Below are 14,887 nucleotides of genomic sequence, written 5' to 3'. Positions count from 1 at the left end.
AAAAATGCCTGCCCTGTGGGCTGCTTTCCCATTCAGAGCTGACTTTAAGGATTAAGCTAGAGGAAGAGTCATGAGAGGAGTTTAAGTAAATTGCATCTCAAAAGGTAATGATAATGGAGTTCAGGTAGTGGTTAACGAATCCAACTAGGAACCATGAGGTTGCGGGTTCAATCCCTGGCCTCGCTCAGTGGGTTAAGGATCCGGCGTTGCTGTGAGCTGTGGTGTAGGTCACAGACATGGCTCGGATCCCACGTTGCTGTGGCTCTGGCGTAGGCTGGTGGCTACAGCTCCGATTCGACCCCTAGCCCGGGAACCTCCATATGCCTCGGGAGCCACCCTCAAAAGGCAAAAAGACCGGAAAAAAAAAAAAAAAAAAAGGTAATAATAATGAAATTCATTGAGTTAAAAGCAGAAAAAAAAGGGGGCGGGTTTCCTGTCCTGGCTCAGCAGAGATGAACCTGACTAGCATCCCTGAGGACACAGGTTCGATTCCTGGCCTCATTCAGTGGGTTAAGGATCCAGTGTTGCCTTGTAGGTCAACAGACACGGCCTGGATCCTGCGTTGCTGTGGCTGTGGCGTAGGCTGAGGGCTACAGTTCTGATTCCACCCCTACCCTGGGAACCTCCATACGCTGCAGATGCGGCCCTCAAAAGACCAAAACAAACAACAACAACAAAAAGTGATAATAAAACTGTGAAGCCTAGGAAGCAGGACATATCAGAGTATTCGACAAATTCTCTTGTCATCTGGTGGATCTTAGATAGGCTCTTAGTTCTGAGTCACTTTTAGGATGCAGTGTTTTTGTGAATTCAGCAGGAAACTATGGACCTAGATAGAAAATAAGTTTTTTTTGAAGGCAGAGGCTGTGTCACATTCACATGCAGTGCTTGGCACATGGTAGATGCCGGGTAATTGTCTGTCGTTGCAAGATTGGAGGGAACCTGCGCTACTCAAGCCTCTACCTCACCTCCTCTCTGCCCGGCTCCCTGCACAGCTTCCATCCTCTCCTTATCTTTCTGCATTTCTTTCTCTTTCTTCTTTCCCCTTTATCCTTCTTTCTTTCTTCAGACCCTTAAATGTCCTAATATGAAGCCAAAGTATACATTTCATGATTAACATATTTCTCGAATGAAATTTTGGTTAAGAATTCTTCTTTGACCAAAAAGGCAAGCTGAACATTTCCTGTTTCTTGTAAAGGAGGACAAACACCTAAATTTACTTAAATTTTTGTTCTTTTCTTTAATAGTACATATTTATTAAAGTATATTAGAAAACGTGAAAATTGAAATGATCTTATCACTGAAAAGATCATTTCATTTTCGCATTTTTTTTTAATTCCGTAGTTTCTTAACATACATAGAGATAGATACTATGCATAAGTGTTTATGTATTCATGTATATAGTCATCAAACAAAAACTGGGTCTTTATGCTCTGTTATTACCTGCTTTTAATTTTACTGTAGTATGTCATTGACAGCAATATCATTTTAACAGTTGCATGATATTCCTTCTTAGAAATTTTCTGTAATAAGAGCCATCATTTATTATGCACGTATATGCCAAGTACTGTCTTAAGTACTTTACAGTTACTATCTCATTTTATCAATATAACCTTTACACAGTCCTATATTTAGCTGGTTCCCTATTAGACATTTAGATTACCTCTTTTTCCAATTTTTTTACTTTTATAAATAATACTGTGACCAAACAACTTTATGGCTAGCACATCTGTGACTATTTAGGATGAATTCCTGGAAATGGGGTTATCAAGGCAGAGGGATGTGTGTCTTTTTAAGACTTGGGGGCTTGTATTGCAAAATAGCCATCCACATACTCTTAGCAGCTGTGCATGAAAATACCCATTTCCTCAACCCTTTCCCATGCTAAATAAAATCACTGTTGAATTCATAGGTGAAAAATAGTTTCTTTTTTTTTTTTTGTCTTTTTGCCTTTTCTAGGGCCGCTCCCTCGGCATATGGAGGTTCCCAGGCTAGGGGTCCAATCGGAGCTGTAGCTGCTGGCCTACACCACAGCCATAGCAACATGGGATCTGAGCCGCGTCTGTGACCTACACCACAGCTCATGGCAACAGCGGATCCTTAACCCACTGATCGAGGCCAGGGATCGAACCTGAAACCTCATGATTCCCAGTCGGATTCATTAACCACTCGCCATGTCCGGAACTCCAACAATAGTTTCTTATTGTGTTAATTTGCACTTAATTGCCAAGTAAAATTTAACTTTTTTTCTTTCTTTCCTTCTTTTTTTTAAATTATTTGTCATTTTATGGCCACACCCACAACATATGGAGGTTCCCAGGCTAGGGGTTAAATCAGAGCTATAGCTGGTGGCCTACGCCACAGCCACAGCAGCACCATATCTGAGCCATGCCTGCGACCTACACCACAGCTCATGGCAATGCTGGATCCTTAACCCACTGAGCAGGGCCAGGGATCAAACCCGCGTTCTCATGGATGCTAGTCAGATTCTTTTCCACTGAGCCGCAACAGGAGCTCTGAACCTTTTTTTTCATATGCTTATTGAGTATTGGTATATGTTCTTTTCTGAATTGCTTGTGCCTTTTCTGTATTCATCTTTTCATTACACTGTTTGAATTTTTCTTATTGTTTGTGATAGCTCTTTATATATAGCTCCTTGTATATATTCACTTCTCTTAGACCTTGTTTAACACTGATACTAAAATACTTTCTGCTGGTTTGTCATCTGCCTTTTAATATTGTTTGTAATACTCACACTGGGAAACCTGCTGGATGGTGGAGTTGGGCAAACCTGGCTCTGCCACTCACTAGCAGTGTGACCTTAAGTGAATTATGCAACCTCTGTAGGCTCTGGTTCCTTGGTACCTGAGAAGATCCAAGGAGAACGGTTAGGTTTAACGAAGAAAAGGGGGAATTGCCGTCATGGCTCAGTGGTTAATGAACCCGACTAGTAGCCATGAGGTTACGGGTTCAATCCCTGGCCTCACTCAGTGGTTCAGGATCTGGCATTGACGTGAGCTGTGGTGTAGGTCGCAGAAGTGGCTCGGATCCCGAGTTACTGTGGCTGTGGCGTATGCTGGTGGCTACAGCCCCGATTGGACCCCTAGCCTGGGAACTTCCATATGCTGCGGGTGTGGCCCTAGAAAAAGACAAAAAAAAAATTATATTAGAAGCTAAATTACAATCTCAAGATCATCAGAACAGGAAATTACAGCAAAGGAAGGTAATTGAATGATCTTAATGGTGAGTACCATCCTAGATTGAATCCAAGAAGTCGTCAAGTGTAGCACAAACCCAATTTATATATTGCTAAGAAAATGCTGCAGGAGTTCCCGTCGTGGCGCAGTGGTTAACGAATCCGACTAGGAACCATGAGGTTGCGGGTTCGGTCCCTGTCCTTGCTCAGTGGGTTAACGATCCGGCATTGCCGTGAGCTGTAGTGTAGGTTGCAGACGCGGCTCGGATCCCGCATTGCTGTGGCTCTCGTGTAGGCCGGTGGCTACAGCTCTAATTAGACCCCTAGCCTGGGAACCTCCATATGCTGCGGGAGCGGCCCAAGAAATAGCAAAAAAAAGGACAAAAAAAAAATGCTGCAAATTAAACAGTGACATTCCATTGATTGTTATAGTATCAGTTTCACAGATGTTAATATGTAGGGCGAAGTGCAAGTCTTAGAATTAAACTTTACATTAAAATATTAATTAAAGATCTACTAAATGGGACTACTGTACTGAACAAGACTGAACTCTCCTTAGGTCCACAGAGCTTGTAGTCAGGTTAGGGTGAAGGACAGGCAAGGCACAGCTATGGTTTGGTGATGAGAGCACAGTAAGTACCTGCAGCTAAATGAAGGTGGCTAGAGTTTAATGGATTGGGGGAGGAGGGGCGGCAGGGAGATAGGGGGTGTGATAAGCCATGATACTGCAGTCAGCAAGGGTTGGGTCTCAAGCCATGTAGAAAAATTTGAGCTGTATTCTCAGGACAGTGGGAAGTTCTTAAACGGTTTTAAGCAGAGGGCAACACAACTGTCTGAAAGTTTGCTCTGGCTACAGTGTAGAAAATGGATTGGAGGGTGAGGAGCAAGAATGGAGATGGTGAAACCAGTCGGTGGATATTGCAGTGATCCAGGGAACAGTTGTGATGTTTTAGCAGGCTAGATACATAGATACACAGATTTCCCATGCTGCTCAAGGATATTCATAAGCAGACTTGGAATGCTTGCATTTATTAGCCAGATAACCTTTTCCTTTGAACTGTGCAAAGGATAGCTAACTAGGACTTCCCTGGTGGCCTAGCAGTTAAGGATCTGGCGTTGTCACTGCTATGGCTCTGGTCACTGCTGGTCAGGTTTTATCCCTGGCTCTGTAACTTCTGCATGCCATGAGCATGGCCAAACAAAAAAGGGCAGGAGTTCCACCACGGCTCAGCAGAAACGAATCTGACTAGTATTCATGAGGACACAGGTTCCATTCCTGGCCTCAGTGGGTTAAGAATCTGGCATTGCTGTGAACTGTGGTGTAGGTTGCAGACCCAGCTCAGATCTGGCGTTGCTATGGCTGTGGTGTAGGCCTGAGGCTACAGCTCCAATTCAGCCCCTAGCCCAGGAACCTCCAGATGCCTCTGGTGTCGTCCTAAATAGACCAAGAAAAAAAAAAGGCAGCTAACTAGCCAAACTCTTGCTCTTTTCTATCTTCCTTGCAGATACTCTCTTCATTTATAATGTGTGCTCTTCAGACTCATTACAATACCATTTCTTACAATTAGTTAACTCTGTATGTAACAGGTCACATCATAAGATGTATTGATATATACGCCTTGATGGGTTTAGCTGTTAGCGTACCCCCCAGCCACACATTCACTAGCGCTCCCTTAAAGTGGGACGTTGTAAACGTGATTGGTTTCAAGTGTTACCTTTTGATTTTTCCTTGTTTCAGCCTCATTGTAATCTTACTTGAGGTTTAGGGAAACTTTATCCTCAGTCATTAGCACAATTAGGAGATGGGGCCTAATGAATAATGAGAGTTAGAGTTGCGTGGGAATACATGGGTATATGTCTGGAACAGCAAATGCAGAAAATTTGGTAGGACATCAGGAAATGGATAAAAGATTATTAAGTATTTAAAAGAACCCATTTAAATTGGGGAGTTGGGTGGGTGGGGTTTTTTTGGGGGTGCGGTTTATGGCCGCACCAGCAGCACGTGGAAGTTCCCAGGCCAGGAATTGAATCCAAGCACAGCTGTGACCTGTGCTGCAGCTATGGCGACACTGGATCCTTGAACCCACTGAGCTAGGCCTGAGATCAAACTTGTGCCTCTAGAGCAACCTGAGCCACAGCAGTCAGATTCTTAACCCACTGTGCTACACGGGAACTTCTTTTTTGTTTTTCATGTAAATTTGAATACATGGATTTGTGGTAGGCCCATTCTAATAGTTTTTGATCTTTCTGTGGCAGATCATTATAGCCTAGAAGACTACAAGTGAGAGATGATTAGAGAGATCCAGGCTTGGACCAGGTTTGAACACATGACAGACGGTTCCATGTCCACACAGTCAATTTTCAGTGAATAGAGTGTCCAGTGATCCTAAGAAGTGATTAGTGAATTAAGTGGAGGGTGTTTTCTCATATTAGACTAATAATTCAAAGATTAGGCCCTTTGGCTCTGGTTCTGTTTGGCTGTTAGGAATGAAGAATATTAACTCAAGGGAATCAAGGAGGGAGCGGTCCAAGGGGTTGATAGGGTATCAAGCAGGTGTGCTTTGAGAACATTTTATTGTATACATAGGTCATGTTTATTTTAGAAAACAAAGTACATATAAGCATAAAAATGTAGTAAAATATCACTCATAATCCTGTTATCTGGGGGTGATCACTGGTAACATTTGTGGAACTTCTTTCCATATTTTCCTAAACATATTTTTCATTAAAAGTGGATAATTCAGAGTTCCCGTCGTAGCTCAGCAGAAATTAATCCAACTAGGAACCATGAGGTTTCAGGTTTGATCCCTGGCCTCACTCAGTGGGTTAAGGATCCAGCGTTGCCACAAGTGTGGTGTGGGTCGCAGACATGGGCTCGGATCTGGTCTTGCTATAGCTGTGGTGTAGGCCAGAGGCTACATCTCTGATTCAGTCCCTAGCCTGGGGACCTTCGTATGCTGCAAATGCAGCCCTAAAAAGACTAAAATAAAAGTGGATAATTCCATGCATCCATTTTCATAGCTTGCTTATTTTACTTATTAGGCCATAGATAATAGATTATAGATTTTCATGTTAATAATTACATTTGTAAACTTTGATGATACTGGGTTTGGTTTGGTTTTGCTTTTTAGGGTCATGTCTGGAGCATATGGAAGTTCCGAGGCTAGGGGTCGAAAGCCTACACCGCAGCAACGCAGGATCTGAGCCACATCTTTGGCCTACACCACAGCTCATGGCGATGCCGGGTCCTTAACCCACTGAGCAAGGCCAGGGATTGAGCCCGAATCCTCGTGGGTACTAGTCAGGTGCGTTACCACTGAGCCACAATGGGAACTTCCTATAATAATTGTTTTTAATGGCACTCTCCATCAGATGGGTATACCGCAGTTGATTTATCAATTCCATTTAACATAGAATGTGAAGTTTTTAAGGTAATTGGAGGAAATTAAAAAGATTAAAAAGAGGATTAAAAAGCAGGAAAACAAGCAGACACAAAACTTATCTAGAAATATGAATATGAATCACAGTGAAGAGCCTCACAGTGGCCGTGATTGAATAATGAAACGTAGGAAAATAAAAGAAATGCTATAGGCAGCAAGTAGCACTGGTAACTATGGAGAAAACCAATCCCTCCTTATGGTTCAGTTTAGTCCCAGGGAAAGGGAGGAAAATTCTGGCTTCCGTGGAAGGAGGGCAGTAGGAGCTACCGGGTTTCAAAGGCAGAGAGAAGAAATGAGGACTACGGCACGGACAGAGGCATTTGCTGCTAGTGTTAGAAGGGGTCCCACAGTGGAAGGAACCAGTAAGAAAAGAACATTCCTTTGTGTTGGCAGGAATGCACAAAGCATTGAGGTGTAAAGTGCTGTGGCTTTCCTGTCTGGGGCCAGAGTGCAATTTGTTTGTTTTGGGTTTTTTTTTTTTTTTTTTTTTGATTTTGATTTTAGGGCTGCACCCCAGGGTATGTGGAGGTTCCCAGGCTAGGGGTCCAGTCGGAGCTACAGCTGCCGGCCTGCGCCACAGCCACAGCAACTCCAGATCCGAGCCTCATCTGCGACCTACACCACAGCTCACGGCAACACCAGATCCTTAACCCACTGAGTAAGGCCAAGGATAGAACCCGAAACCTCATGATTCCTAGTTGGATTCGTTTCCACTGCGCCAGGATGGGAACTCCCAAACTGCAGCTTTAAATCCTGGCTCTCCACTAGCTGTAGAACCTTGAGCAAGTGTCTTAATTCCCTATCAGTAAAATAGGGACAATAACATACCTACCTCGAATGGCTGTGAGGCTCATCAGAGGTTAATAAGACGTCAAGTGATTCGAACAGTGCCGGGTACACAGTAAGATTCAATACGCAGAAGCTCTTATTTATTCAGAGTAGAGTAAGGACACTTACTAGAAAAAAAGGGGGGGGGAGGGAAGCAATAATTGAGGTGAGGGCAAACTCTCTTGTAGCAGGAGTTACAGTAAAGATACCAGCTACATACACTGAGAGCTGATGAAGGAATTGATAAATACAAGCATATGGTCACTGAAGGGCATGTACACAGGGACTCCACACCACACCACAGCACTCCATGTGAAGTGATAATGGACAGGTATGTTCAAAAGTCATTCTGTTTCTTCTTTATAGCCTGGGGAGAGAGGCAGGCAGACATAGGGTGGAACTAAGCAGTAATTCTGAAGGAAGGTTAGGGAGCTTAAAAATTAAAAATTAAGCCCTTAGAGCCCAAACCTAATTTCCTCCCTAAGTGCTCTTAGAACTGAGACTTTTGGAGTTCTTGTCGTGGCGCAGTGGTTAAGGAATCCGACTAGGAACCATAACGATCCGGCGTTGCCGTGAGCTCTGGTGTAGGTCGCAGAGGCGGCTCGGATCCCGCGTTGCTGTGGCTCTGGCGTAGGCTGGCAGCTACAGCTCCGATTTGACCCCTAGCCTAGGAACGTCCATATGCTGCAGGAGCGGCCCAGGAAATAGAAAAAAAAAAAAAAAAGACAAAAAAAAGAACTGAGACTTTTGTGTGCTTTGGGGTTCCTTGTCCCTGTGGTTCTCAACCAGGAGTGGTGGCCTGCCTCCCAGCCGTCCCCACACCCATGGGCATTTGGAAACGGTGTGGAGGCACTCTTGATCATCTGAATTTCTTGGGGGCGTTTAGTAGTCTGGTGCCAGGCCCAGTGAGTGCTCTTGAGAGGTGCAGACAGTCCCACGTAGTGAACTGCCTGCAGAGAAACGCTGTGATGCCAAGTCCATGTTGTAGGGCGAGTCAGTCCAGTATTTCCCCACACGCCCAAAAGTAAGCCACCACACGCGAAGGATTACATATGAGTAGACATGAGGAGACTTACTCCATAGGACGTTTTCAGCAAAGTCCTACTTTGGGTTGGAATGTCAGAAATTGCTTACAGATCAACCTGTGTACGCTCAGAGGCAGAGCTTCATCCCTGGGCTTAGTTCCACTGAGCAGAAGAACCGTTTGAACAGTTCTTCACTAGAATGGGGAAGATCACTACCTTAGATGCTTTTTGTTTGTTTTTTAGGGCCCGAACCTGCAGCGTATGGAGGTTCCCAGGCTAGGGGTCGAATAGGAGCTATAGCTGCCAGCCTACGCCACAACAGCAATGCCAGATCCAAGCCGTGTCTGTGACCCACACCACAGCTCATGGCAATGCCAGATCCTTAACCCACTGATCGAGGCCAAAGAGCGAACCTGTGTCCTCAGGGATACTAGCCAGCTTCGTTTCCGCTGCGCCATGGTAGGAACTCCTTTTTTTTTTTTTTTTCCTTTTAACCAAGCCCAGATGGTAGGTTGTATGTGAAGTTTTACTCGTCCTTGTGCTTTTTTTGTGAAGTCCCAACTTTGGGGGCCTCTTTTATGACAATGAGACTATAAAACACCACATCGGAGAGGAGCGGTGACCTCCTTTTCCAATACGAGGAATAGCAGGGCACGTAATTGCTGCCTCGTGTGTTAATCGGGTGCTTGCGTCTGTGTTCATCTCAGGAGAGAAACCCTTCATCTGTGAAATCTGCGGCAAGAGCTTCACCAGCCGTCCCAACATGAAGAGGCACCGCAGAACTCACACAGGCGAGAAGCCCTACCCGTGCGATGTGTGTGGCCAGCGGTTCCGCTTCTCCAACATGCTTAAGGCCCACAAGGAGAAGTGCTTTCGGGTGACCAGCCCCGTGAACGTGCCGCCTGCTGTCCAGATCCCACTCACCAGCGCCCCAGCCACCCCAGTCCCTTCCGTGGTGAACACCCCCGCGACCCCCGCCCCTCCGATCACCATGAACCCCGTGAGCACTCTGCCCCCCCGGCCCATCCCCCACCCCTTCTCGCACCTTCACATCCACGCTCACCCCCACCACCCCCACCACCTGCCCATCCCCCCCGTCCCTCACCTGCCCCCCCCTCCAGCTCTCTTTAAGAGCGAGCCCTTAAACAACCGCGGCCAGGGCGAGGACACCTTTCTGCGGCACCTGGCGGAGAAGAACAGTTCGGCGCAGCCCCACTAACAGCCGTCTCCTTCAGTGTGTGCTCCCCAGCCGCGCGCCCCCATGTGAGTTGGCAGAGCGGGGCGGGCCGGGGAGCTGGTCTGCCGCGGTGGGACCCTCCCCAGCTTCAGCTGCCGCCGCCACCGCCGCCGGGAGCCTTGTCGTTGTCTCGGGGAATCAGCACAGCCGAGGGAGTGGACGGGAAGACCCGAGGGAGCTCGCGGAGGGCACTGGCGTCTAAACCAGGGAACCACGGAACTAAAGCCCAATTTGCTTGCATTTTCTGGTGACTTTTATAACTTTCAGATACTCGGACTTGTGGGATTTTATAATTTCATATCAGCTGATGAGGTATGCTTGCTTTTATATCCTGGACGTCTCCTCAAAGAGGGGACAGGCCTGGTTTCCTTTGTACTAATCGGGAAGGCTGTGAGATTAATCCAGAGCATTAATTGTATCACTGTGTATTGTAACAGATTCTTTTCAGCTTTTGGTGCTGGCTTCAGAGTGGAGCCAGCCACGTTTCACCGTATATCAAGCATTATAGAGAAAGACAGAAATTTTCTTCTTTGTGTAGCTCTCCTAACACACTCTTTATTTTACTACAGAAATTATTTTAGAGTTTTTGTATAGACTTCTTTAGTAGTCTGTTTCTAAAATGAAATGTATTTCAATAAGCGGTGTAATTTTTTCAGTGTAGCTGGACCTATGTTGTAAAATAGAAAAAAAATTTTATAATCATCAAAATGTGATTCTTAAAGATGCATATAACTTCTATAGTTCAAAGTTATTCTTACATCCGTACAACTCAAAGGTGCTTCAGAGACTAGATGTACCTTGAGAGGGTCTCCAGACCAGGCTAGTGCAAAAAGGAGGTTTTGCTTTCTGAACTTGGAATAAATCCTCGGTCGTTTTCTAATCTCTGCTTAACACTCAAAGGTCTGCTAGGCTCGCCGACATGCTCTTTGCTCCACCTTTCACTTGGTTCAGTTAGTGTGTGTTACATGGACTGATTTGCAGAGGGTGGAGCCTTTTCCAGGGAAATTACCTGAAGCTGGCCTGTTTTGAACGCCTGAGTGGAGCTGTTTACCATCAAGAGGGGGACATGGGGACCGGGTTGGGGGGGGGGGTGCTTCATCTCAGTCACATCTCTTTCTCTCTTCCCTTATAGCCGTGTTCATGTTCAACCTTTCTGGGCGGCCAAATTGAAATCTCACAGTACACTGCTCGTTTTGAGCTTGCTCTGTTTTTCTAGAATTGTTAGGAAGAGGTAAAAGGGTCCACTAAAATCACAAACGTTGTTGCTGACCGTGGCTGAGAAATTTGGATGAGAACACCAATTGGTTATGCCTTTTAAAATATCTCTTCCACGATATATCCACAACTTTTGAGCTAGTCCAACACAGTTTAAATGGCGGTAAAGGAGAGAACATGACGTCTTGCTGCCCTATCCTCTGCAAGTAATTATGTGACAGCAGGCTTCCTGGTGATGAGAGCCGCATCTCCAATTTGGGCCAGGTCACTTTGTCAGGTTTGGGGAACTTCAAAAGTGCACGGGCCGTCAGGAGCTCATTATAGGAAAGGCTGAACAGAAGGGCTAACATACTGGTTACACATCTACCCAGACTTGGTGTAGCAAACACATTTTGTAATTTCTCGTCTCAGTGAACTGAGTTCCAAAGCAAGGTCTGCTGTCTCTCTCTCTCTCTCTCTCCCCCTCCTTTCAATTTTTAATCTGGAAATGTCTTCATTTTTCCTTTCCTCAGGCTCTTAAATCTTTGCCTGAATCAGAACCCTGGCTTTTATTTATTTTGTGTTTTAATATTAACATGTGCCGATGTACTTTAAGCACTTTTCTGGTTGATGAGCTCTGTGGCAGGAAAAAATGGAACTCTTTCCATTGAGGTCAAATACCTGTTTTTAAAATACCGCATTCTTGGTTTTTTGGTTTAATATTTCCAGATTTTTTTTTTTTTCCTTCTGATGATTGTCTTTGTCTTCTGTAATGAGCATAGGAAAATTCGGGAATGATGGAGAAAAGTATCTCAGGATATACTTTTCTTCCTGCTTTTGGATGTACCTTCTAAGGAATATTGTTTTAAATATTTGTATACATTCCTTGAACACCCAAGTACCCAAACCAATAAGAAAAGTTCATTTGTTATTTAGGACTGTTATATTTAGTGGCTGCCTCCCTCAATCTGCTTTTCGTCCCATGACAAGTTTGTGGATCTTCTCCTTTGTGTGGACATATCATTATTTCTTGTCCAAGCTCGTAATATTAAAATCATTTTTAATGCAGCTTAGTTAATTGGTTATACCTTACTTTGTACTAAATAAATTTACAGTATTGGGCAGCACTTCTGAATTCTAGACTTGAGACCATTGAATCCACCATTTTCTGAGGTGTACTATAACTATACACTGGAAGATTCAGGTAGTCATCTTTGATATTTCATTCAAGTGAAAATAGCCATAAGAAAATATCTGCTTACACAGAAAAACCAGTATTAAGCACATAATCACCACCACCCTTAAAGAGAGGCAGAAAGTGATTATCTTTTTTTTAAAAGAGCAGCCTTGTCATGCAGTACAGTTCTTAGTCAAATGTATCATGGAACAATCTGGAAACTTCCAATTTTTTCCCCCCCTAGATGAGTATACCTTCCCTGATTTGAGGTTTGTGGTCTTCAGAAAGACTTCTCAGAACATAATGACTCCTCGTCAGTGTCGTGTTACGTCTGCGTAGTGAAATATGCACTAAGAACATTCGTGACATCAATGCTTCTGCATAGAAGAACTGAAGGATTAAGCCTTAAACATGTATGCGCATCAGGTTTAACATGCTTAAGCCTCAAACTCAGGGTTGAAAATTTGATCGGGGTCCTTTACTAAGACAGAAGTTGCATTATTTGGGGTGTTCCCTCCCACCTTTAAACTTCTTCACAATTTATTACCTACCTGTTATATCTATTTATAAAACAAAAGAACTCCGGAGGAGTTTGAGTTCTCAGCCCTTATCTGTACTTATATTTAAAGACAACAAAGGCTGTGTTTCAGCATCATAGTGATAGCGAATTGAGACTCTTTCTCTTGACTTAATTGTACTGTCTTCAGAGGCTCGTTTCATTGCTAGGGTTAAGACTTACTTGAGGAAAAGTCCCAAGGACTTTCTTGAGTTGACATGGCTGTTTAACTTTTTCCTTTGCGTTTTTCGATGCTTTTCTCATCAATTTATCATTCAAATCCAAACTCTTCCTTAGCCTCAATGAAAGGCTGCTTGTTGCTTTCTCAAATCGAGTCTGACTGGCTCATTAGTATTTAGATTTTACATTTGAATGAAGACAAGTAGGTGAGACCAACAATTGCAAGGCACATGGCTTCATTTCCACCTCTATTTGTGAAACGATTCTTGTTTTTAGCAGGCAGGGCAGTCTCCCCGTGAAATTTTACTGTGGTACTTCGGAGTAAGCTTTCCAAATCAGTTGTGTACGCTTTTAGGTATACTACCATTTACATTCCCTGTTGTAAATGAATGACTGAGCGTGGGTATTACCATCGATGTACCATCTTTTTAAAAGCTGCATTTGTCGGAAGTACCTTTTCATTGTGGTTAGAAGCCTCCCTATAATTTGATCGCCCCTTATATGCTAAAGGAAGGCAAAATCCTCTGAAGGGATGCTCTTAAACTTCCAGTTGTCTACGTCTTGACATTTTTTCCCCCATGTTTATGTTTGCTGAGTAGATATGTTTGTTTAGCTTAATTTCTTATTTCACTGGATGTTTTAAGTTGGAAGAAAATCGAGCAGAAACAGAAATCCATTGCAGATGTGTATATGTATTTATCCCATTGTGAAGATTTCAGTTAGTGCAACACAGCATGGTCGGTGGGGTTTTATTGTTTAAAGAGAGAGAAAGAAGAGAAATGGAAACTAAAGTTAGAGGAAACCCTTCTGTTTGAGCTACCGTGTAGAAGAGACAACTTGTATTATCTTGCTGATCCACGTGCTGAACATTTCTATGCTGGTCTAGACGGTATGGGGAGGATTTGATGAAACGGGATAAGTTACATTTAAGAATTTGACCACCTGTCTCCCATTACAAAAATCCACTCCCTTGGAATTCTTCAGACTCTAAAATGGAGCAAGTAAATCCTGGGTTTTAATTTCCCTTTGCCTAAACCAAGATAGGAAGTTTCCCAAAAGGTCATTTTTTTTTTTTCTTTTCAGGAATGCAAGGTCATTAGCCATTAGAGATACTAGCATTATTATGCACTTAGCAGCACCCTAGCTACCCTGCTTCTGTCATCTCTAGCATTTGTAACCATGACCTTCCAACTCTGGACACTACCTCGACAAAGCAAACCAGAGGTCCTCTCTACACTTTCTATGGAAGCCATAAAAATTGCCATCAATTTACCTACTTTCGTAGTTTCTGTACTTTTATACTCGCTAGACTTTTTATAGACTTTGTGATCAGCTCTTTTTGTCTTAGAGGATAGGTATTGCAAGATTCAAAGGAAAATCAAGCCCCTTGGTTGTCGCAGCCTTGAAGCTTTAGCTTCAGTAAATTTGTGTAAAGAACTAGATAAGGAACCATTTATCCAATTCTTCATTTAAGTCAAGACTCCTGTGCAGAATTGCATATCCAGAAAACAAACTTCTCTTTCTTATTCTGTAAGTCGAAGCTATATTGTTGTAAGAAACTGCTTCCAAAGTGGATTTCTCTCTTATTAGACTCTGTGTATAGCTTGATAATATATGTCTTGTTGCAGTGCCCCTGGAGTTGTTTTTATTTCCCTGTGACAGATTAGTGAGTGTACATCTCCCTCAAATCCTCTGTTATCTCACTGCAGCTTCAGTCTCTCTCACTCTGTTCTTGAGTGCCTTCAAAAAGCCAGCCTCCTGGAACATTCTCTTCCCGATCTAAATCCTACCTCTGACTATTTCATTCTCCATGAGTATTGGAACTCACCCCTATTCCAGTTGATTTGTCTCTACAAACTAGCTAAAACCTCGGATGAGACTTTTTTACGTATTTCTGTTCTGTTCCCCCATGTCATTTTTAGATTACATTTTAAAAATTATTTGTATCTTATTTCTTCCCGTATGACATCGCTAATGACGAGAGATTTTTTTTTATCCTTGTCTTAGTCCTCATTCTCTTTCCCCAGAAGCTAGATGTTCCCTTAAAATGAAAG

At 43.6% G+C, this 14,887-nt stretch overlaps 1 protein-coding gene across 1 annotated transcript in view; it reads left to right on the top strand.

Moving 5' to 3' along the window:
• ZNF652 (zinc finger protein 652) overlaps positions 1–10,809 on the top strand; it is a 61,872-nt gene extending 51,063 nt beyond the window's left edge. The window contains exon 6 of the mRNA XM_047756874.1: positions 9,197–10,809. Within this exon, the coding sequence (XP_047612830.1) occupies positions 9,197–9,708 (512 nt within the window). The 3' untranslated portion in view covers positions 9,709–10,809. The remainder of the gene's footprint in view (positions 1–9,196) is intronic.
• The last annotated feature ends 4,078 nt before the right edge of the window (positions 10,810–14,887 follow it).

This window comes from Phacochoerus africanus, chromosome 14 (genome assembly GCF_016906955.1).
Source record: "Phacochoerus africanus isolate WHEZ1 chromosome 14, ROS_Pafr_v1, whole genome shotgun sequence".
NCBI lineage: Eukaryota > Metazoa > Chordata > Mammalia > Artiodactyla > Suidae > Phacochoerus > Phacochoerus africanus.
The sequence above is the reverse complement of the archived record's forward strand: the minus strand, read 5'-3'. Positions and strand labels throughout refer to the sequence as shown.